Source organism: Schistocerca serialis, chromosome 8 (genome assembly GCF_023864345.2).
Source record: "Schistocerca serialis cubense isolate TAMUIC-IGC-003099 chromosome 8, iqSchSeri2.2, whole genome shotgun sequence".
NCBI lineage: Eukaryota > Metazoa > Arthropoda > Insecta > Orthoptera > Acrididae > Schistocerca > Schistocerca serialis.
In genome coordinates, this window is record NC_064645.1 from 158729123 (window position 1) to 158752874 (window position 23752).

Here is a 23752-nt window from a genome sequence, read left to right on the forward strand (position 1 = left end):
CCGGGGTGCGAGATTTGTGTGATAAGTGTAAGTGAATGTAATGTGTGTGTATGTGTGTGTGTGTTTGTGTGTGTGTGTGTGTGTTTGTCCTGTTTGTGTTGGATGATGATGGTGAGAGAAGGGAGTGGGTGAAACGCTACTATAATCCACTGCGGAGAGGTCTGGAATTTAAACCAAGGCAGTGGCGCAAGATCTGATGATCGAGAACCTTACGCCCGACGCTTCCACCCATTTACCAAAAAGACAAAGGGAAAGCAGTCAACAGAATGTGGCATTCTCGGTGTCACCCATAAAAGCAGTGGCCACGACCAACGTTGCTTCAGTTATCTGTTGAGACCCACTGTATTTCTTTTCCTTTTTGTGTGTGTTAGTCTGAGCTGTTACATATGTATTTTATTGATTTTAGATCCTTATTAAGAAATGCTATTTGTGCTTTATTCCAAGGAGGAGGACACACACGTTTTTCATATAGAGGTCATTTTATAGTAGAGAGGTTTCTTGGGAGCGAAACAGGAGAATAACGAGTATTTACCTTTCGAACTAATTGCCCCTCTCGCGGATCAGTTAAGACTATTTTCGGAACTTCGCAATCTTCGGTGTATTAAAAAAAGTAATTTCATTCATTATTACGATAATGTACTCCATAGTAACTTCAACCCAGGACCAGTTCACGGATTTGTTTAATTCATATTTACTGTACCTCTACCATAAGAGGCATAGGCTGTGCGAGTTGCCAGTGAAAAGTTTGTCGAATTTTAGAGGTATACCTACAATATCTGGACTGCAACACCAAGTTCTGAAGTTTCCAGTGCTAGTGAGATACCTGTTCTAGGGACAGAAAAGTTATCTCTAATTATAGTCACTACTTCTGAAATCAAAATAGCAAAATTACGAACAACTTAAATTGGAAGGAACACATAGAGAAAATGTTGTGGGGAAGGCTAACCAAAGACTGAGTTTTATTGGCAGGATACTTAGAAAATGTAACAGATCTACTAAGGAGACTGCATACACTACGCTTGTCCGTCCTCTTTTAGAATACTGCTGCGCTGTGTGGGATCCTTACCAGATAGGACTGACGGAGTACATCGAAAAAGTTCAAAGAAAGGCAGCACGTTTTGTGTTATCGCGAAATATGGGAAAGAGAGTCACAGAAATGATACAGGATTTGGGCTGGACATCATTAAGAGAAAGGCGTTTTGTGTTGCGACGGAATCTTCTCACGAAATTCCAATGACCAACTTTCTCCTCCGAATGCGAAAATCTTTTGTTGACACCGACCTACATAGGGAGGAACGATCACCACGATAAAACAAGGGAAATCAGACCTTGTACGGAGAGAAATAGGTGTTCATTCATTCCCCGCGCTGTACGAGATTGGAATAATAGAGAATTGTGAAGGTGGTTCGATGAACCCTCTGCCAGCCATTTAAATGTGATTTGCAGAGTATCGATGTAGATGTAGATGTAGCTGTGCTTTTATACAGCCAAGTTTTGTTTACAACAATAGGAACTGAACTCGGTTTTATACACAATTTCCAGTATGCACGCTTACTTCAAAATAACGTAAACATCGTGAATTGAACCGTAGGAGAAGACAGAGGTTGGGATATACGGAACAAATAATTGTGGGTATTCTACAGATACGTAAGTACTACTCTGAAATGAAGAGGTTAGCACAGGACAGGAAGTCACGGTGTGCCACATTAAACAGTGAAAAACGGATGCCTCCCCCATTCCACAGAAAAGGAACTTTTTTTGTAAGAAATGTTTTTAACATCTGTACCACTTTGTTTCCATGACTGCTGTCGATTTCCTGTAAAATTTACTGAGCATCTCTAAAAATTTAGTTAGGAACTTAATAAAGTGGGAACAATGCTAGCACGTTTCACATTGCTTTCAGTTCTCACTTCACATCAGGTTGACAATAAATACACCATATGTTAGAATAGCGATCTCCTTCTCGTTGCTATCGTGTCCTTGATGCGGTTAGTTCAGCCAATGGAAGATATCATTTAATTTCCAGTTTCAGTACGACATTGAATATAACTGTAACATAATATAAACATATTCTCTGACTAGCCGTACAGTATGTATAACGGGAGCTGCAGTTCGTGGGCAGGCCGCCATATTGCGGTTGCTGTGGCAGCCTGCAAGGAGGCGGGAGCGGTTTAGAGTGCCAGCAATATGACAGAGCGGCTACCCGCCAAGCCCCGCAACACTGCCGTTTCAGGAACGCCAGGCGTACGCTTACAGTCATCTCCCGTCGAATTATTCTTAAAACTTGTGTTCGTCGTCGTGGAAGCAATGGTGAATCTAGATGAGCCTCAGAAACTGCATATTCTTGGTCAAAGTAAATGATTTTATCTCTTTGCGAAACTTATTCTTATTTCTAGTACTGATTCCATGAACTAAGCTGATTGTTTGAAAATGATATATACAAGGCGATTATGATTAAAGTTAAACTTTCAAACCGAAAATGCAATATTTAGCAGCGTGAGCAACACTACAAATCATAATTAATTTTTGACTTTTGTTGCGGTAGGGTTGTTAGGGTTCTTAAAAATTCTGAACTGCATATTAGAAACTATAGTGTGTGAAGGTTCAAAATATGGTCAGTAACGGCTGCTTCTGTGGAAGTATTGTACATTACCTGCTTGACAGCAGCGGTGTCGTCTTCAGACCTGCTGGACGGAGTCTTCTTCAAACACGTGTGAACTGTTCCTCCTTTCTTGCTGGACCGCAGGATGAAACTTTCGCTGTGCCGGCACGAACCAGAAGATTTTAACCTGTCCAAAGGAAAACAAGTTTTATTTTTACGAAACAGTGCATTTTGTAAATAGCGTCAAGTGCCACGCGAGTTCCGCAAAAAAAAAGTATAGTTTCACTTTTAATCCGTCTTTTATATGGACAACATTTCTGAGAAGAGGTACAGAAATGGCGATGACGCTACGTGACGTAATCCTCAACAGATAATTTCAGAACATTATCCATGCAAGGATAAAGTCTAAGTCTTGTTGCTGCAAATATTCCCTTTTGTTTCCCACCTCGGTTTCATCGCGTGACAGTTTAAACGTACGTCATTAATATAAATACGTATAAGCATCTGTGGGTAAATCTGCGTTGCAGTTTCAATCGGCCCATTCATTAACAGTGGCGACTGTTGCGAGGCGCCTTCCTCAGGGTGTATTGCAATACACCCTGTGGAAGGCTCCTTGCAACAGTCACCGAAACGACGGAATTTTACAGATGACAATGCGGCCTCAAACCCAGAAGAATTTTACTGACTGACAACGGCCGCGGAAGCCTACGTTTACATACAACGTAAATCTAATTTGACGGAAGTAGTGTTGTCAGCAAACTGCTTGCCTTCCAACAAGGCGACTGCTCTTCTCTAGCGGTGTCCGGCTACAGCCTTCATTTTCCCCTTCCGCCTCACCCCCACACGTCTTCTCTAGCGGCGTCCGGCTTCAGCCTTCATTTTGGCCTTCCACGCCACCCCTCAACACAACCCAACTCGCCGTTGCGCTCGGAGCTCTAGTCGGAGGGGGGCCGGAGCGGTCGCGTTCGCAGAACGTTGTTTTCCCAGGCCTTTTGCAGACGGTATACGGGTGGACCGAGATTGGATTATATCAGAAAAATACTCGAATACTACTGTGAGATGAAGAGGTCGACGCAGGAAAGGACATTGCGCCGCGCCTCATAAAACTAGTGTATTTAGCCTGAGTAATGTGATTTACTGTCATCAGTGCCATTCGAAGGGCATAAACAAGCCAGTCAGTACATGACGTACAAATTGCTGTCGCTGGCAGATGTACAGGCAGGTGATCGTCAGAGACAGTGGCAATGTCAGGGTGACCTCGGACAACTGTGATACGACCCCTCGCCCTCTCCTTGAACATTAATGATCTTTCGGATGGAATGACCTACAACTGAAACGGTTTGCTGATGAAGTTGATGTGTCTCTAACAGTGTTGCCGTAGAGCATGGTTTCTCACTGTGTTGTGTGGCACGCTGGTGTTCTGTGGGAAGCGAATGAGAGCTCCGTGAAAAACTATTAATAACATGTCGTCCTATTTTCACATTCTGACCATACTAATTTTATTTATAATTTTAATATACATTTAGATGAAAAAGTCATAGAACAGCGATGTACGCAAAACAGATGGTGATAGTATCGCATACACAAGGTTTAAAGCGGCAGTGCATTGGCGGAGCTGTCACTTCATGTGAAAAGGTTTTCGCTTGATGATGACTTCACATCGGGTGTTAACAGACTTTGAACGCAGAATGGTAGTTGGAGCTAGATGCACGGGAAATTCCATTTCGAAAATCTTTAGGAAATTCAGTATTGCAAGATTCATAGTATCAAGAGTATAAATTTACAATGAAATGAACACCCTTAGCTGCTTACAGGCGTTGACATACGTCAACGGGGACAGATGAAAATGTGTGCCGCGACCGGGACTCAAATCCGGGATCTTCTGCTTACATGCCAGACGCTCTATTCATTTTTTAAAAATTTTTTTTTAAAGTCTCATTTTGTTCACTTTTGTTCGTTGCATCTGCTCGGGGCGGACGTCGTTGTTGATCCATTAACTCAGTTTTTTATTACAGAGGGTAGCTAAACTTCCATCTGAGCCACCGAGGACACAGAGGATAGCGCGACTGCATTCGTAGTGCTCCCGCCCATAATACTCATTACTCGCGGCGCGTTGCCGATTCCCGTAAGAGTTCGGGCACTGTTTGTGAATTCGCACAGAAGAAGAAGATGGTCAAGTGGCCGCTGAGCCTTAACTATATATATATATATATATATATATATATATACTGAGATGGTATCTGTTCTTTCGGACATGTCCGAAAGAACGGATAACATCTTAGTATGTATCAAGAGTATGCCGAGGATACCAAATTTCAAATTCATATGGCTCCTAGCGGTATGAGACTTAGGTCATCAGTACCCTAGACTTACAACTACTTAAACCTAACGACATCACACACATCCATGCCCGAGGCAGGATCCGAACTTGTGACCGTAGCAGCAGCGCGGTTCCGGACTGAGGCGCCTAGAACCGCTTGGCCACCGCGGCCGGCTTACCAAATTTCAGGCTTTACCTACACGCAGTGGCCGACGGCTTTCACTTAACGACCGAGAGCAGCGGCGTTTCAGTATATCTGTCACAACTAAAAGGCAAGTAACGCGCGTGAAATAATCACAGAAATCACTGTGGGACGAACGACGAACGTTCCTGTTACGAGAGAGCGGGAAAATTTGGCATTAATGGGCCATGGCAGCAGACGACTGTCGCAAATGCCTTTGTTAAAAAAACGACATCGCCTTGTAGTGTCCCTTAGGCGATTTTTACAGACAGCGCGTGTGAAATGAATATAAAAATAGTGAATAACATAAAATAGACAAGACTTAAAACGCATTTGTGAAGAACTATATTAGTAATATTTATGAAAACCTGTAACGTAAATACTCTGATGTGAAAAGGCCTTTATCGCTGATGATTAATATAGTGAAAAATATGTCGAAATCAAATATTTGTATCTTCGTGTACTTATATATACGATGGACAGAACAAATCTTTTTCTTCCGCTTCTTTTGTTCGTTAGAGATTGTGGGTAGCGCTTCACGCTTTCTGATGTTCGTGTTGTTTTCTCTGCTAGACGATGTTAAGGCGTGTATGTAAAGTATTACTTAAATTATATGTATAAAAACTAGCTCATGTTATTATTTCAAGGTAATACAAGCACCTCATCTCAATGATTCACTTGCAGAGAAAGACTAATTAGTATTTTTCAGCTGCTACGACGCCCAAAAGCCCTTATCGCTGACGGGCAACAATTGGCCGCCATTACGCGGCAGATTCAAATATTGTTTTGCAGATTTCATTCATAGCTGTGGCTACTAAATCATTTTAAATCATTATTTACTTTGAGTTTGAGGGTTTCAGTAATTCGCATTTACAAGAGTTCAGATATTTTCAGCGATATCAGTTAAGTGAGATCAGTGAACTCTGGCCTGGACTTGATTTCGTAAAATTATTAACTTGTAGGGAGCCTGGCGCTCACCTAAAATAAAATCAAGCACTTATTTGGCCTGCTACAAAGTATTCAACTTATATTGGCCTCACCTACGTAATGAAAATAATTAGTGCTGAAGTCTCATCTTACGTAGTTTAAAGTAAGGGACCAAAATAGTCTGCAGCACCTCGTGACCATATCGGTTGGACCCCAGACGACTGGAGAACTGTGGCCTGTTGGAATGAGTACCGATTTCAGTTGGTAAGAGATGATGATAGGGTTCGATTGTGGTGCAGACGTCCTGAAGCCATGGACCCAAGTTGTCAACGAGGCACATTGAAAGATGGTGGTGGCTGCATAATGGTGTGGGCTGTATTTACATGCAATGGGCTGGGTCCTCTAGGTCAACTAAATCGATCATTGGCTGGAAATGGTTATGTTCGGCTACTTGGAGACCATCTGCAGCAGTACCAAAAAAAAGATGCGACTTTTATATATGAAATAGGCTATGTTAGAACATTCTGGACAGTTCGAGCGAATTATTTGACCACCCAGGCCGCCCGAAATGAATCCCATCGAACAAATGTGTCAAACCGAGAAGGCAGTTCCCGTAAAAAATTCTGCACCGGCAACACATTCGCAATTATGGACGGCTGTGAAGACAGCATGGGTCAGTAACAATGCAGGTAACTTCCAACGACATGTTGAGTTCTGCCACGTGGAGTTTCACTCCGCCGGGCAAAAGGAGGTCCGACTCGATATTGGGAGCTATCCCATGACATTTGCCACCTCAGCGTAATTTCTGTTTCACGATTTAAGACTGAAGTATTTATTGAATAAAACAAGCATTTCTCATTTTTAAAAATTTTATTAGCCTTCAAAACAGACAGGGTGTTTCACCAGAGTACCAGGATTCTCAAAGTGTTCCGTCAGAGGAAAAGTTTGGGAACCCCTGCCGTAGAGTGAGTGTAGAGAGATCTGGGATGGCTTACACACAATTTCGATTTGAACCGATGCAGGCTGATTCCTTTAAATGTAATTAATGCAGATGGGTAAGAGAAACATTGCAATAATGTTAGACTACGGTATTAAATGTACACTGCTGGCCATTCAAATTGATATACCACGAAGATGACGTGCTACAGAAGCGAAATTTAACCGACAGGAAGAAGATGCTATGATATGCAAATGATTAGCTTTTCAGAGTATTCACACAAGGTTGGCGCCGGTGGCGACACCTACAATGTGCTGACATGAGGAAAGTTTCCAACCGATTTCTCATACACAAACAGCAGTTGACCGGCGTTGCGAGGTGAAACGTTGTTGTGATGCCTCGTGTAAGGAGGAGAAATGCGTAACATCACGTTTCCGACTTTGATAAAGGTCGGATTGTAGCCTATCGCCTTTGTGGTTTATCGTATCGCGACATTGCTGCTCGCGTTGGTCGAGATTCAATGACTGTTAGTAGAATATGGAGTCGGTGGGTTCAGGGAGGGTAATACCTTACGCCGTGCTGGATCCCAACGGCCTCGTATCACTAGCAGTCGAGATGACAGGCATCGTATCCGCGTGGCTGTAACGGATCGTGCAGCCACGTCTCGATCGTCCATGGGGACGTTTGCAAGACAACAACCATCTGCACGAACAGTTCGACGACGTTTGCAGCAGCATGGACTATCAGCTCAGAGACCACGGTTGCGGTTACCCTTGACGCTGCATCATAGAGAGGAGCGCCTGCGATGGTGTACTCAACGTCGAACCTGGGTGCACGAATGGCAATACGTCATTTTTTTCGAATGAATCCAAGTTCTGCTTACAGCATCATGATGGTCGCATCCGTGTATGGCGACATTGCGGTGAACACACATTGGAAGTGTGTATTCGTCATCGCCGTACTGGCATATCACCTAGCGTGATGGTATGGGGTGCCATTGGTTAGACGTCTCGGTCACCTCTTGTTCGCATTGACGGCACTTTGAACAGTGGACGTTACATTTCAAATGTGTTACGACCCGTGGCTCTACCCTTCATTCGACCCCTGCGAAACCGTACATTTCAGCAGGATAATGCACGACCGCATGTTGCAGGTCCTGTACAGTCCTTTCTGGATACAGAAATTGTTCTACTGCTGCCCTGGCCAGCACATTCTCCAGATCTCTCACCAATTGAAAACGTCTAGTCAATGGTGGCCGAGCAACTGGCTCGTTACAATACGCCAGTCACTACTCTTGATGAACTGTTGGTTCAAAAACGGTTCAAATGGCTCTTAGCACTATGGGACTTAACAGCTGTGGTCATCAGTCCCCTAGAACTTAGAACTACTTAAACCTAACCAACCTAAGGACATCACACACATCCATGCCCGAGGCAGGATTCGAACCTGCGACCGTAGCAGTCACGCGGTTCCGGACTGCGCGCCTAGAACCGCGAGACCACCGCGGCCGGCTTGATGAACTGTTATATCGTATTGAAGCTGCATGGACAGCTGTACCTGTACACGCCATCCAAGCTCTGTTTGACTCAATTCCAAGGCGTATCAAAGCCGTTATTACAGCCAGAGGTGGTTGTTCTGGGTACTGATTTCTCAGGATCTATGCACCCAAACTGCGTCAAAATGTAATCACATGTCAGTTCTAGAATAATATATTTGTCCGATGAGTACTCGTTAATCATCTGCATTTCTTCTTGGTGTAGCAGTTTTAATGGCCAGTAGTGCATGTTACTTGACTTGCTCACGTTGATTAAATATACAATAACTGATCAAACATATCCTTAAACGTGCGCCTTTATGATGTGCTTAACTCCAGTCAACACTTTCACTGCGGTTACTGAATCCCTGAGCATAAATTAGTTTTAAGTAGTGTGTAAGTCTAGGGACCGATGGCCTCAGCAGTTTGTTCCCTTAGAAATTCACACACATTCTGGATACGGAAACATACTTGGCACAGAGGTAAATCAGGGGCCACAAATGCATTTATAAAAGCAATAACACTCGAGGACGAAAACGCTGACTGCTGTGGCATACTAACCAACAACTGACATGTAACTATCATCTGCAGACACGCAACTTTTCCAAGATTTTAGAATACTACTGTATTCTTTGACGCAGGCATTCCGAACAATTAATTTTTAGTTTAAAAGCTCCCACATAACACTTGGAGGCTATTTCCCGCATGTAACCAACAATTCATACGGTGCTTGGTCTCTCAAACCACGAAGTTTATAAGACTCGCCTATTGGATGCATATTAAGTTATTTATTTATTCATCTACAAATATCCCACCATTGATATTGTGGATTGTGTGAGTGCATGTGTGTGTGTGTGTGTGTGTGTGTGCGTGTGTGTGTGTATTTGGGCGCGCTCGCATAGACACAGACACCTTGCTATGGAAAGTTTAATAATAATGTAAGATTGTTGTTCCTGTAGTTACAGAAGTTGTGCAAGTGTATGTGCTATCCACTGTTTTGAGATTTTCAGCAGTAAAATAAAAACACGATGAAATCGAATGGAGTACGGCAGCAATTAGGACACAATAACTGCTCCAGACTGCTTGCGTTTCAAAATACAGCTACGAGGGACACTGGTGCAAGACAAATGGCGTCACAAAGTACAACCGAGACGAACTTTTTGTAGCATGACTTAAGTTGCGACACTTGAGTGACGCCACCGAAATCTGGATGTCCCACGTGCCACTGCAGTATGCCATTAGCTGTGTCGTCACTTTAGTTGCGTGTGCGAGTCTGGCGCAAGGGTAAGATCGGTACATCGTGGCAGTACTGGTATCTGCACCGTTACAACATTACAGGCCCCGTGAGACATTGTGTGCGTGCGACTGACACTGGTTCGCTAGACCTAGCTGTGACATCACTTTAGTTGCGTGTGCGAACCTGGCGCAAGGGTAAGATTCGGTACATCGTGGCAGTACCGGTATCTGCACCGTTACAACATTACAGGCCCCGTGAGACATTGCGTGCAGGCGACTGACACTGGTTTGGTAGACCTAGCTGTGGCGTCACTTTAGTTGCGTGTGCGAACCTGGCGCAAGGGTAAGATTCGGTACATCGTGGCAGTACCGGTATCTGCACCGTTACAACATTACAGGCCCCGTGAGACATTGCGTGCATGCGACTGACACTGGTTCGCTAGACCTAGCTGTGGCGTCACTTTAGTTGCGTGTGCGAACCTGGCGTAAGGGTAAGATTCGGTACATCGTGGCAGTACCGGTATCTGCACCGTTACAACATTACAGGCCCCGTGAGACATTGTGTGCATGCGACTGACACTGGTTCGCTAGACCTAGCTGTGGCGTCACTTTAGTTGCGTGTGCAAACCTGGCGCAAGGGTAAGATTCGGTACATCGTGGCAGTACCGGTACCTGCACCGTTACAACATTACAGGCCCCGTGAGACATTGTGTGCGTGCGACTGACACTGGTTCACTAAACCTAGCTGTGGCGTCACTTTAGTTGCGTGTGCGAACCTGGCGCAAGGGTAAGATCGGTACATCGTGGCAGTACCGGTATCTGCACCGTTACAACATTACAGGCCCCGTGAGACATTGTGTGCATGCGACTGACACTGGTTCGCTAGACCTAGCTGTGGCGTCACTTTAGTTGCGTGTGCGAACCTGGCGTAAGGGTAAGATTCGGTACATCGTGGCAGTACCGGTATCTGCACCGTTACAACATTACAGGCCCCGTGAGACATTGCGTGCATGCGACTGACACTGGTTCGCTAGACCTAGCTGTGGCGTCACTTTAGTTGCGTGTGCGAACCTGGCGTAAGGGTAAGATTCGGTACATCGTGGCAGTACCGGTATCTGCCCCGTTACAACATTACAGGCCCCGTGAGACATTGCGTGCAGGCGACTGACACTGTTTCGCTAGACCTAGCACATGCGACAGGTCAATGAACGAAAACGGTGCCATTGCGTAGTCCAGTGTTGAAGTCTGATAAAGTGCGAAAATACAAGGCAGAAGCACTCCTGGTGAGCGGCAATGATGAGAGAAGCGAGATGTACTCACGAGCCGGCGGTCATGCCGTGGCGCGTCTTGGTGACGCGCCACACCTCCCAGCAGACGGCGCTGTAGGTGGCCGTCATGATGCAGGTGGGGATGACGAGGATGAGCAGCAGCATGTACACCTCGTGCAGCCGCCACCACAGCGGGATCTCCCAATCGCGGATGCACCAGTACGCACGGACGTGCGTTCCCACCTCCTTGTGACCCTGGAACAAACACATCGGTTAGTGACCACCTCTCAGTATCGACGATAGTGATCGAAGCGGACGAAATTAATTAGAATTTGCGGTGCGGCCAGGATTCGAACCAGGGTCTTGCTGTTTGTCACGCAGAAATGATAACCATTACACCACCGCAGTACGATAGTCAATGCTGCTCCACGAACATTTAATCGTAAGATTTATAAGATCACCAATGGTACAAGGACGTCCTATTACGTCCAATGCTGGGGTGCTTGCCAATATCGGAGAGCCCAGGCGGTAGTGACAATATGTGAGGGAAAAATGAAATGATGTTTGTGTTGGGGAGGGCATTGAGGTTAGGAAGCTCGTGCAGCAATGTTGACTATCGTACTGCGGTGGTGTAATGGTTAGCATTTCTGCCTACCAAGTGGGCCCGCCATCGCAGCCGACGCTGCTTCCCGTGACTTATGCAGCAGCCCTCACGACAGCTACCACTTCACCACGACAGCCGACGTCCACTGTTGGGTCGCGGCTCCATCCTCCAATACATGGCGATGACTACACACCCGCTCCACAAGCTACGGATTCAACTCCGATGCCGCCGTCCCCGTCGACGGATAACAAGATACATGACGATAGCATGGCCGTATACTCGCTTATTGTGCCGGCGGCTGCCTTTGTGCCGAAACGTCGTGAATCTTTGCCATCGTCTGACACAGAAGGACACACCAGGAAGCAACACTCTCCGAATCGTCGGAAGCGGAGGTGTAGAGCAACTTCCGAACGGGATGTGACACAGCCTCCAGAGGACGACGACTCCACCTTCAATGACGACGTTACCACAGAGGCAGCCGCCATTTGCTGCAGTGTGGCACCACCGAACGGAACTGAGGACAAACCACACATATCTATAGTGGCAAAATCGGATGCCGATATGCAGGACAGATGCTGCCCACCACCTTCTGGAGTGCAAGCACCCATGCTGTCTCCGGAGGAAGCTAGGGAAGCCGATCTTGCTTTGAGTTCCCCGACGTGGGCGGATGACCACGACGACGACTGAACCATGCAAGTAACGCCAACAGGGCCCACGCCATTGACGCTGGATCTCTAGAAAGGACTGCAGATGAGGTTTGGGGGGATGCAGAGGTGTCAATACAGTCAGAAGCGTCATAGGTAATTCCAGTCTTAATGGATAAATTAGCACCTGCGGTTCGGCAACAAGCTTATCGTATCGCCACGCTTAACCTCAACACGATACGAACGGCAGTGAAGATCCAGTTGCTGCGTGAGATGCTTCGTTCTTAGGATGTTGACATTTCCCTGTTGCAAGAAGTGTATATAGCGGCCCTCCCCGTTTTCGACGGTTATGCGACATATACGTCACCGGCGGACCGTAATGATAGCGATACGGCAATACTAGTGCGCGACGGAATTGCCAACGAAGAAGTGACTTACCTTCCGTCAGGAAGGGGGCTGGCGATCACAGCACTGGGCACGCGCATCATTAACATTTACGTCCCATCAGGAACTGACCAACGCCGCGAACGATCGCTGTTCTACTCGGAGGATATCGCCCCCCTCTTTATCAGTCGCTTCGATCAATATATCTTCGGAGGCGACTGTAACTGTGTGCTCCACCCCAAAGACCAAGTCCCACATTTCTCGACTTGTCAAGAACTTCGGCTCCTGGTTCGAAATCTGCTTCTCGTCGACACGTGGGAGACAGTGCACGATGACCGTCCCGGGCCGACATATTTTACTAGTCACTCAGCCAGTCGCCTAGACCGCATTTATGTCTCACGAGCTCTAGCGCCGGGAGTATTGGACGCCGAACGTTGGCCGCTTGCTTTCTCCGATCATAGCGCTTTCATATGCGCACTCACTTTACAGCAGCAGCGGATATGGAGCGGCCGAGGGCCCTGGAAGCTGAATGTGGCACATTTTCAAGCCCCGGAATACCGTCAGATTATCGCCAACACATGGATGGATTGCGAACGTCGTCTTTCCCGATACCCTTCGACTCTAGCATGGTGGGTGGAATGTGCAAAACCAGCGTTTCGGCGTGTGCTAACACGATTCGGAAAAGATATCGCAGCGTGGCACCGTCACACATTGGACTTTTATTACATGATGCTCCGCGAACTCGCCAGCCAAGCACCATCTCCAAACGGACAAATGAAAAGCCGCCGAATGCAAGGAAAAATATTGTCTCTTACGAGGACACGTTTGGAGTGGGTCGCCGTGCGATCGCGACGTCAAGACCTAGCGGAAGGAGAAAACCCGTCTACGCATCATGTACCGAGAACTGATGACCCCCGGTTCCCACGTGCCACCTGGATTCGTGGAAGGTCTCCTCATACCGATACACAAGCCTTCCAGCGGTTGGACGGTCGAGGACTACAGGCCAATTACAATGCTCAACTCAGACTATAAAATCTTCACCCGACTACTCGCCAGCCGCATAAAGAAGGTTCTGCCACTACTCCTCTCAATGGAGCAAACGACACAGGGCGGAGTGACCAACATGCAAACGGCAACCAGTGAATGCAGGGATTTAATAGCCATCGCCACATCCTGTCGCCTTCGAGCTGCTCTGATCTCCATTGATTTCGACCACGCCTTCGACAGAGTTCACCACAAGTTCCTTCTGTCCGTTATGGCCCGCATGGGCTTCCCGCCCGACTTTCTTGACATCTTTCAGCGCCTTTTCCGTGGAGCTGCATCCCGTGTACTGGTGAACGGACGGATTGCGGGTCCCTTTCCGATCCAACGGTCAGTTCGCCAAGGATGCCCACTCTCCATGATCCTTTGCGCGATCACACTCGAACCACTTGTCGGAGGGTTGAAAAACAGGCTCTCGGGCATGTCATTGAGGGATCACACCTTTCACTGCAGGATATATGCTGATGACCTTCTATTACTTGTCCGATCTGGTGACGAGGTACGCTCGGTGATACAATGGATCAATCGCTATGGATTGGCAGCGGGCAGCCTCATGAATGTGGTCAAGTCGGCAGCGATGCCCATTGGGAGAGGTCTACAGGAGGACGCTTGAGCCCCACTCCCACTAGTCAACAAGATCCGGTTCTTTGGCATAACATTTACACAGGATGTGCGCCGCATGGCTGCCATGAACTATGCACGATTACTACAGGCAATAAGCACAGAAGTTCGCCGGAACCTACTTCGACGGATGGACCTCCTACAGCGTGTGGAATACCTCAACCTTCACGTGGCGACTAAGATGATCCACATGGCTCAGGTCCTACCGGTATCGACAGCGATGGCACACAGACTGCAAGCAGCGTTTGGATATTATCTTACCGCCGCACACCTATTCAAAGTCCGCTACGAAACACTCACCCTCCCTCCGCGTGGTATTTACAGCCTTATACTTGTGCACAATGATGAAATTGTGGACCCTCAAAGATGCTTCCCTTACGGGAAGTCTGTTAGAGGAATTGCTGCCGGCGTCTCTTCTGCCACCTGTCACGATTGCGCACATTACACCCTCACTCTCGCACCTCTCGGCATTTATTCTTGAATAAAGTTACGTGCGCCCAAACATCCCCAACACTCGCACTCCCAAGGCGAGAGACGTTTACAGGCTGCTGCTAAGGTCCATCCCTCGCAATGTGATTGAGAGGAAGAGCCCTACGACCCTATGGCCGGCAGTGTGGAGAGCGGTCCAGAAGCCGTTCCTCCCCACGCGGGTACGAGCCGCGTGGTACAAGGTGGTGAACGGGAAGGTTGTAACACGACAAAGGCTGCACGCTATTGGGATGACGGATTCCCCCCTTTGCCCACGTTGCCACCTCGTGGATACTGACGAACACCGTTTAACATGTGGATCGGCGTTAGAGATATGGCTGCTAGTGCAGAAGATCCTCGCCTGCTACCTACGTATCGCGCCTCGCACAATTGAGCCACGGCTCCTCCTTTGTCCAGAGGATACTTATTTCCCACCTGTGAAGACTCACGCTCTCACATGGTTTAAGGGCATGTCCATATACAACCTCTTTCGAGATGATGAGAAGATGGTACTTGATTACTGGCAATTTCTCCATGACAATCATAGCACACTTGACTGTACACCCCGATACCGACAACTATTTGCTGCGAACTATTTGCGCAGTGCATTCGACAACCCCCCTCACAATTGGGGAGTACCGGGCAGAGGATGACCGCCTTCATGGAGCTCCACATGCCGCGAAATGTTTTATCAATTTGGAACATGGAATCTGTACGCAGATGGGCCATGCACATGGAATGGCGTGCGGGATTTGGTTACATTTTTCTTTCTTTATTATCTATCATCATACTATTTCATAGTTTAGAAGGAACTCTTGTTCTGTTGTTGCTACGGATATACATTCTAATTTTGTTTGTCGTAACTGAAAGACGCCTTTCTCCATATAAAAAATAAGTTGGTAGAAAAAAATTTACAATTAAAACAAATAAAAAAATAAAAAAAACAAAAAGAGGAAAAAAAGGTTTACAGCTACCGCGCTGGAGGTACCGTGTTCGAGTCCTGCGCGTATATTTTTTTCTTCAAAATCGAACAAAAAAAAAAGCAAGAAAATTCTGCTTCGAGTCCAGGTCGCAGCACAAATTTTAATTAATTTTGTCTGCTTCGATCATTATCGTAGATAATAAAAAGACACTTAAATGTCTCAGGGAAACATTTAATTATAACATCTCAGTATGTTAATATTCCCATCGTCGCTGACGAAAGCTTCTCCCCATCGTTACTGACGAAAGCTTCCCGTAGGCACTCAGTTGCAATTTATTATGTGAACGATTGCAAAGGAAGGAAGATTAGAGTTTGCAAATTAATAACCGAAATATTTTAGCCAATATTTTAAATTTTTTTGGTATGTGGCGAGACATTCGTCTAATATGTTCGGTGAACCTAGAGAATTAACAACCTGAAAGCTATGAATTGCACAGAATGGACAGTCGACCTTAGGACTGTCTTAAATATCCATAAACAGTTAACTAGGAGCAAGATGGAAAATGGCTGCACATTGTATGACTCCGCTTTCACGTCACGATTGAAGATTCTAGACTGTATACAATTAGCTATTCTGCATATTTGTGGTGGCTACATTAACACAACATCAGTCATGCAAATGGTATTGGCATTCCCTCACTCATTATGAGACGGAAGCTCTCATGTGGTCGATACTTGTACAGGGTGACACCTTCTATATATCACCCTTTACATCGGATATTATGTCGATGAGCAAATCTCACACAAATTATGTCATACTGGGGAAGGACCCCAAATCCCTCATACCAATATCACATAGTAGTCGTATGGTGAAATACTGGATCATCCAACGGCACATTGTTGACATCAGAAAGCAAACGATATCTCTACAGAAATTCACTGTGCTGCATATGATGATCATATATCTAAAACACGCGTAAGTCCGAGTGAACTCAGAGCTTCTACGCTGTTAACACTGGATCGTTAGTGACATGACTGGTACAAATTGTGCTCGGATTGTTCCGAAATGTATGTCTTTGCGGGGATCAAAACAGGGTGTGGACAATCTTTGTACATTGAAGCGTCGATATTATCCGCGGAGTGGCTCGCCATTCATCAAGCTACACTAGAACCGCTCGGCCACCCCGGCCGGCGCACAAAGTAGTGGACAAAGAGCCTAACATCAGAGGCACATAGCATTGGGCGATTCAACTGCCGATTCAAGGCCACATTCGGTTTTCCAGCTCGACGCTTACGACAAGAGAAACAGTTACTCATAAACACACTAAATGCAGGTCATATGAATACCAATAAAGCCGGAAATTTGATAAAATTCATTCCTCCTACAAGCTGTGATTGCATTCTCATTGATGATGACATTGTACATGTTTCCAAGTAAAATTCCACTACAAAACACTTTAGAAAACAAGGCCTATTTTTCTCTTAGGATAGCTCTAAGTTCCATGAATAGGCCTGCTGCCAAATATATCTGTTATTTCATTCGTCTTTGTAGAATGTAACTTTAAAATTCGAGGATATCTTTAATGTTTCATTTTGTATATGTATAATTGTATTTTATGATAAAATGTTCTGGCTTTTATTGTAATGGTGCATCAGTCTAATGTATTTTGTTGACTTATTATCTCTGGTAATAGAATCATACCAATGTTCTGTCTGTATCATTATGCGCAATAATTGTATCTGCTGAAATGAGATCTGACTGGAAACAAAATAAAACAAAAAAAATTAGAGTTTAACGTCCCATCGACAACTAAGAAAATAAGAGACAGAATGCAAGCTCGGCTTGACCGCTGGGGCCGAGCAGTTCTAGGCGCTTCAGTCCGGAATCGCGCTGCTGATACGGTCGCAGGTTCGAATCCTGCCTCGGCCATGGACGTGTGATGTCCTTAGGTTACTTAGGTTTAAGTAGTTCTAAGTCTAGGGGACTGACGACCTCAGATGTTAAAGTCCCATAGTGCTCAGAGCCATTTGAACCATTTTGTACCTGCATTTGCCTGGTTGCAGGTTTTGGGCGAGTTGGTCAGTCCGTGTGAGCTCGTGATGAAGTACTGACTCAAGACACGGTAGCAATGGGTCGTGTTCGTTGGCGACACATGGAAACCGACTTTTAATGATGAACACCCAGGATGCAAATATTGGGCTTAGTTCAACAATACTCAGTCCAAGATTAAATTTAATGGTATGCCGTTTCTGTTAAGCAAAATTATTCGGATGAAGCCGTACTGGGTGTGTAGTACCTTATAAAACCCAAGTTTCGTGATAACTCTTGTTGTTATTTCTGAGACGGTGCAGCTCGGTCAGCTAGAATAACATTTCCAGCTCGTGGACACTGATTTGAATTAACGTTTCTAGTGCTTACTGTGAACAGTTCACTGATAGTTGTTCTCAGGAAAATCGACAGCAAACCACCACCGACTACAATAATTTGGGTATACATGCCGACGTCTCAAAAGGAAGATTTAGAGATAGAGAAAACATATGATACTGAACGAGAAATGTAGCGCGTAAAGGAGATGAAAATCTGATTGTCATGGGGGACTGGAATGTCGTTGTAGTGCAAGGAGTAGAAGGAAGAGTTGTGGGAGAATATCGACTTAGTAATAGCAATGAGAGAGGAGAAAGAGTAGTTGAGTTCTATAATAAATTTCAGGTAGTAATAGCGAATACTCTGTTCAAGAACCACGAGAAGAGAACGTATACTTGGAAAAGGCCAGAAGATACGGAAAGATTCCAGTTTGGCTGCATCATGGTCAGGCACAGATTCCGAAAACACGAACCCAGGAGTAGAGTTAGACTCAGTTTAGTATTGATGAACAGTAGGCTGAAGCATAAGAGGGTAGACGGAAGAACCAATGCGCAAAGAAGTGGTACATGGCATTACCAAAGAATGAAGAGACGCACTTGAAGTTCCCTAAAGCTATAGCTACTGCGTTAAGGAATAGCTCCGTAGGCATTTGCAGGCATTTCAGTTGAACAGGAATGGACATCTCTAAAAAGGGAAACCACGCAAGATAGAAGGAAAACCATGAGTAACAGAAGAAACACTTTAGTCGATCGACAAAAGAAGGACCTACTAAACGTTCAGGAAAATTCAGGAATACACAAATACAAATCACTTAGGAATGAAATAATTAGGAAGTGCAAGGAAGCTAAGGCGAAATGACTACAGGACAGATGTGAATAAAAGAAAAAAGATTGTCCAAAGGACGGACTCATCATGCACAAAAGTGAAAACAATCTTCAGTGAAATTAAAAGTAAGGGCAGTAACATTAACAGTGCAATGGGGATTCCACTGTTAAACGTAGAGGAGAGAGAGGATAGGTGGAAAGAGTACAGTGAAGACCTCTATAAGGAGGAGGACTTGTCGATGACGTTTTGCAAGAAGAAAAAATAGGAGTCGCAGCGAAGAGGAAGGAGATAGAGTATTGAAATCAGAATTTCAAAGACCTATGGACGATAAGATCAAATAAGGAAGAAGGGATAGACTGCATTTCAACGGAATTTCTAAAATGATTGGGGAAAGGGGCAGCTAAACGATTATTTACAATGATGTGTAGAATGTATGAGACTGGCGACATACCATCACACTTTCGGAAAAACACCATCCTCACAATTCCGAAGATTGCAAGAGCCTATAAATGTAAGAATCATCGCAGAAATAGCATAACATCTCTTGCATCCAAATTGCTGACAAGAATGATATACAGAAGAATGGAAAAGAAAATCGAGGTTCTGTTGGATGACGATGATTTGGCTTTACGAAAGGTACAGTCATCAGAGATACAGTTCAGACGTTGCGATTGATAATGGAAGAGAGACTGAAGAAAAATCAAGACACTTTCGCTAAAACTGTCAATCTGAAAACAGCATTATGCAAGATGTTTGAAATACTGAGGAAACTATGAGTAAGTTGCAGGGAAAGACGGGTGATCATTGCAGAGCGGAAGCAAGGTTTGAACGACGAACCGGAGCTGGCATCCGGGCAAATTGTGCAAACGATTAATTACTTTTGAAAAAATTTCAATTTGGCTGAAATTAATGCTTAGCTAATGACACCATTTGTATATGTACCATTCGGATTTTACGTGTAAAAACATGCAAGATACACGATTTCTGGGAGGTTTTTGAAGAGCACCGCTTCCATATTTTAAACTTGTACGAATCGGTTCACATTTTGCGCGAAGATAATTAAATGGATAACGTGAAAATGAAATTGTTTTATCTAATAATCTTTATCCGTTGTCGAGATACAATGATTTAAAGTCGAGCTAAATGCAGCACTTAAAATTCCTTCTTACGTATATGGAATGAGCAGAAACGGTTTAAAGCGAATCGACTAAAAAAAAAAGTGCATTATTACGATAAAACTGAAAACTCGCCTTCAAATATCTACCTTTCTTGGGATTTTACGTGCAAGAGGCACGATTTTTGTGAGTTCTTTCACGTCCACCATTTCTGTGTTTCAGACTTGTGTAAATTGGTTCAAATTTTGTAAGAATGTAGACAAATACATACGAGGTGTGCCTAGAAAAAAACCGGACTAGTACTGGTGAAACAATAAAACGAATGCAATAAGGCTGAAAGTCGCGTGGCCTGTCACGTGACTCTCGCTCCGCCTACTGCTCGAGTTTCATCTGCCTCCTGCACTCAGTCTGCCCGTGGCGTCTGTTTTAAGTAGTTGACGTTTTGTCTGTGCATCGGAAAATGTTGAGTGTACAGAAAGAACAGCGTGTTAACATCAAATTTTGTTTTAAACTAGGAAAATCTGCAAGTGAAACGTTTGTAATGTTACAACAAGTGTACGGCGATGATTGTTTATCGCGAACACAAGTGTTTGAGTGGTTTAAACGTTTTAAAGATGGCCGCGAAGACACCAGTGATGACACTCGCACTGGCAGACCATTGTCAGCAAAAACTGATGCAAACATTGAAAAAATCGGTAAACTTGTTCGACAAGATCGCCGTTTAACAATCAGAGCAGTGTCTGAGTTAACAGGAGTTGACAAGGAAAGTGTTAGGCAGATTCTTCATGATAGTTTCATCATGAACAAAGTGTGTTCAAAAATGGTTCCAAAGTGTCTCACAATTGAACAGAAGGAACGCCGAAGAATGATTTGTTCTGAAATCCTGGAAAACATTGAAAGTGATCCCACCTTCTTACAAAATGTTATTACTTGCGATGAATCGTGGTTTTTTAGTTACGATCCCGAAGCTAAACGCCAATCGATGCATTGTAAAACTCCTGGTTCTCCACGACAAAAAAAAGCACGAATGTCAAAATCGAAATTCAAGGCAATGATGATTGTTTTTTTTGACATCAAAGGGATTGTGCACATTGATTGGGTACCAGAGGGACAAACAGTGAATCAGCATTACTACATTAGCGTCCTGGCTACCCTACGTGAGCGAGTACGGAGAAAACGGAACGATTTGTGGAGAAAAAAGTCATGGATCCTTCACCAAGACAATGCCCCAGCTCACAGTGCGTTGTCAGTGAAGAAGTTTTTGGCAAAACACAACATTCCCATCTTAGTTCATCCACCCTACTCACCTGATTTGGCCCCCTGTGACTTTTTTCTTTTCCCTAATGTCAAGTCAGCTTTGAAAGGAACTAGATTTGAGACTGTTGAAGCAGTAAAAGAAAAAGCGACGGAAGTAATGTATGGACTTACCGAAAATGATCTGCAGCATTGCTATGAACAGTGGAAAATTCGTATGGAGCGGTGTAGAGACCGAGGAGGAGAGTACATTGAAGGAGATAACATGAAATTGTAAATAGTTGTAAATAAATGTTTTTTCCAGCATCAGTCCGGTTTTTTTCGAGCCGCACCTCGTATAATTAATGGTGGTCCAGTTGTTTCGTGAAAGCTTAATCTGCTGCCACCATGAAAGCAACATGGTTCGATAGACAATAGAAAAACGAATATTTATAACGGATCAGTCGTCACCCGAGTCAACAATGATTCATATCGATTGCCAAGCTACGGCGGTCTAATGTCAAAATTATAGTAGAGTAACCAGAACGAAAAATGCTTCTATCATAGCACAAAAAGGCATGTTTCTCCTGGCCTGAGTTAGGGGCAGAAAAGAAGGGAACTAGCTTTTCGACTTATCTGGCAGCTTGAAAGATATTTAAATTAAAAAAACCCTCCTTCCTTAGCGCAGTGAGCTCTCTTAGATACAAGAAGTTGGCGCAGCTACATCTGGAAATTTATAGGCAAAGATTTCTGGGTGTGGATTTGTTCCTGGGGAGACGACAAAACAATTTTTCTTTATTTCTGATTGATGGGGTTGATTTTTTTCCCCAAGGTACCATTTCTCTTCCAATTCACCCCCTGTTACATGTGTGGTGAGCGATGTAAGAACAAATAGACACAAATGTATGTGCTTCTAGAGAGTGGGGTACGTGTACAATAGCAAGTATCCAAGAATGGAGGTACTTCTGTAATAGGAAGTATCCCATAATTGAGATGCATGTGTCCTTGAAGACATATTGTGTCATATTGTGTGACATTACAAATGCCATATTTGATGATATCATGGCATGTGTCATTTTATACGATATGGAGTCATGTACCATTTTGCTTTACTTGACACGATGCATTTTGTGTGCTGTCGTAAGCTGTAGCCTGCACACTGGTTGGCAAAGAGGTTGCAAGGAGATGGATAATAAGCGCTGAATCAAGCGCACCTATGAGGAGAGAGGCCAAAGACAGACTCGCAAGCAACGCGCCGCAATGCCATCTCGACTGCCAGTATTTAGATCACCGCTGCAGACCCGAAGGCCCAGTCAGAGTCACAGTCAGACAGTGGCAGTCCCAGTCAGTCACAGACAGTCAGCCCAGTCGCAGAGAGAGTCTTTAGCAGTCGCTGAAGCAGTTAGCTCAGCTACTAGTCCAGGCACTATTCTTGTTGGCGTTTGTCACGTCACCGGCTACAAGAGTGTGGTGTTTATAGGGGGGCTTCGCCACAGTGAGGCTAACGTGGACTGTTAAGGAAGAGCTTCTACCAGAACAGTCCACAGCTCATGGTCTTGCAGTAGCGTTCTCGCTTCCAGAGCACGAGGTCCCGGGTTCTATTCCTGGTGGGGTCAGGGATTTTCACCTGCCTCGACATGACTGGATGTTATTGTGTCGTCTTCATCATCACCATTCATCCCCATTACTTTCGAAGGAAGGTAATGGCAATCCACCTCCGCTAGGACCTTCCCTATTACGGCGGTGCGAGTCTCCCGCATCTTCCCCAACGCTCCTCGGAGTATGAGGTGCATTCAAGTTCTAAGGCCACCGATTTTTTTTCTAATTAACTACTCACCCGAAATCGATGAAACTGGCGTTCCTTCTCGACGTAATCGCCCTGCAGAAGTACACATTTTTCACAACGCTGACGCCATGATTCCATGGCAGCGGCGAAGGCTTCTTTAGGAGTCTGTTTTGACCACTGGAAAATCCCTGAGGCAATAGCAGTACGGCTGGTGAATGTGCGGCCACAGAGAGTGTCTTTCATTGTTGGAAAAAGCCAAAAGTCACTAGGAGCCAGGTCAGGTGAGTAGGGAACATGAGGAATCACTTCAAAGTTGTTATCACGAAGAAACTGTTGCGTAACGTTAGCTCGATGTGCGGGTGCGTTGTCTTGGTGAAACAGCACACGCGCAGCCCTTCCCGGACTTTTTGTTGCAGTGCAGGAAGGAATTTGTTCTTCAAAACATTTTCGTGGGATGCACCTGTTACCGTAGTGCCCTTTGGAACGCAATGGGTAAGGATTACGCCCTCCCTGTCCCAGAACATGGACACCATAATTTTTTCAGCACTGGCGGTTACCCGAAACTTTTTTGGTGGCGGTGAATCTGCGTACTTCCATTGAGCTGACTGGCGCTTTGTTTCTGGATTGAAAAATGGCATCCACGTCTCATCCATTGTCACAACCGACGAAAAGAAAGTCCCATTCATGCTGTCGTTGCGCGTCAACATTGCTTGGCAACATGCCACACGGGTAGCCATGT

The 23752-nt window shown here is 45.1% G+C and overlaps 1 protein-coding gene across 1 annotated transcript in view; it reads right to left on the reverse strand.

The window, feature by feature from the left end:
• The window catches only part of LOC126416560 (pyroglutamylated RF-amide peptide receptor-like), a 153801-nt gene that overhangs the window by 98463 nt on the left and 31586 nt on the right, over window positions 1–23752 (reverse strand). The window contains exons 3-4 of the mRNA XM_050084305.1: window positions 11058–11260; window positions 2654–2789 (exon numbers count right to left, since the gene is read on the reverse strand). Coding sequence (XP_049940262.1) covers window positions 2654–2789; window positions 11058–11260 — 339 coding nt within the window. The remainder of the gene's footprint in view (window positions 1–2653; window positions 2790–11057; window positions 11261–23752) is intronic.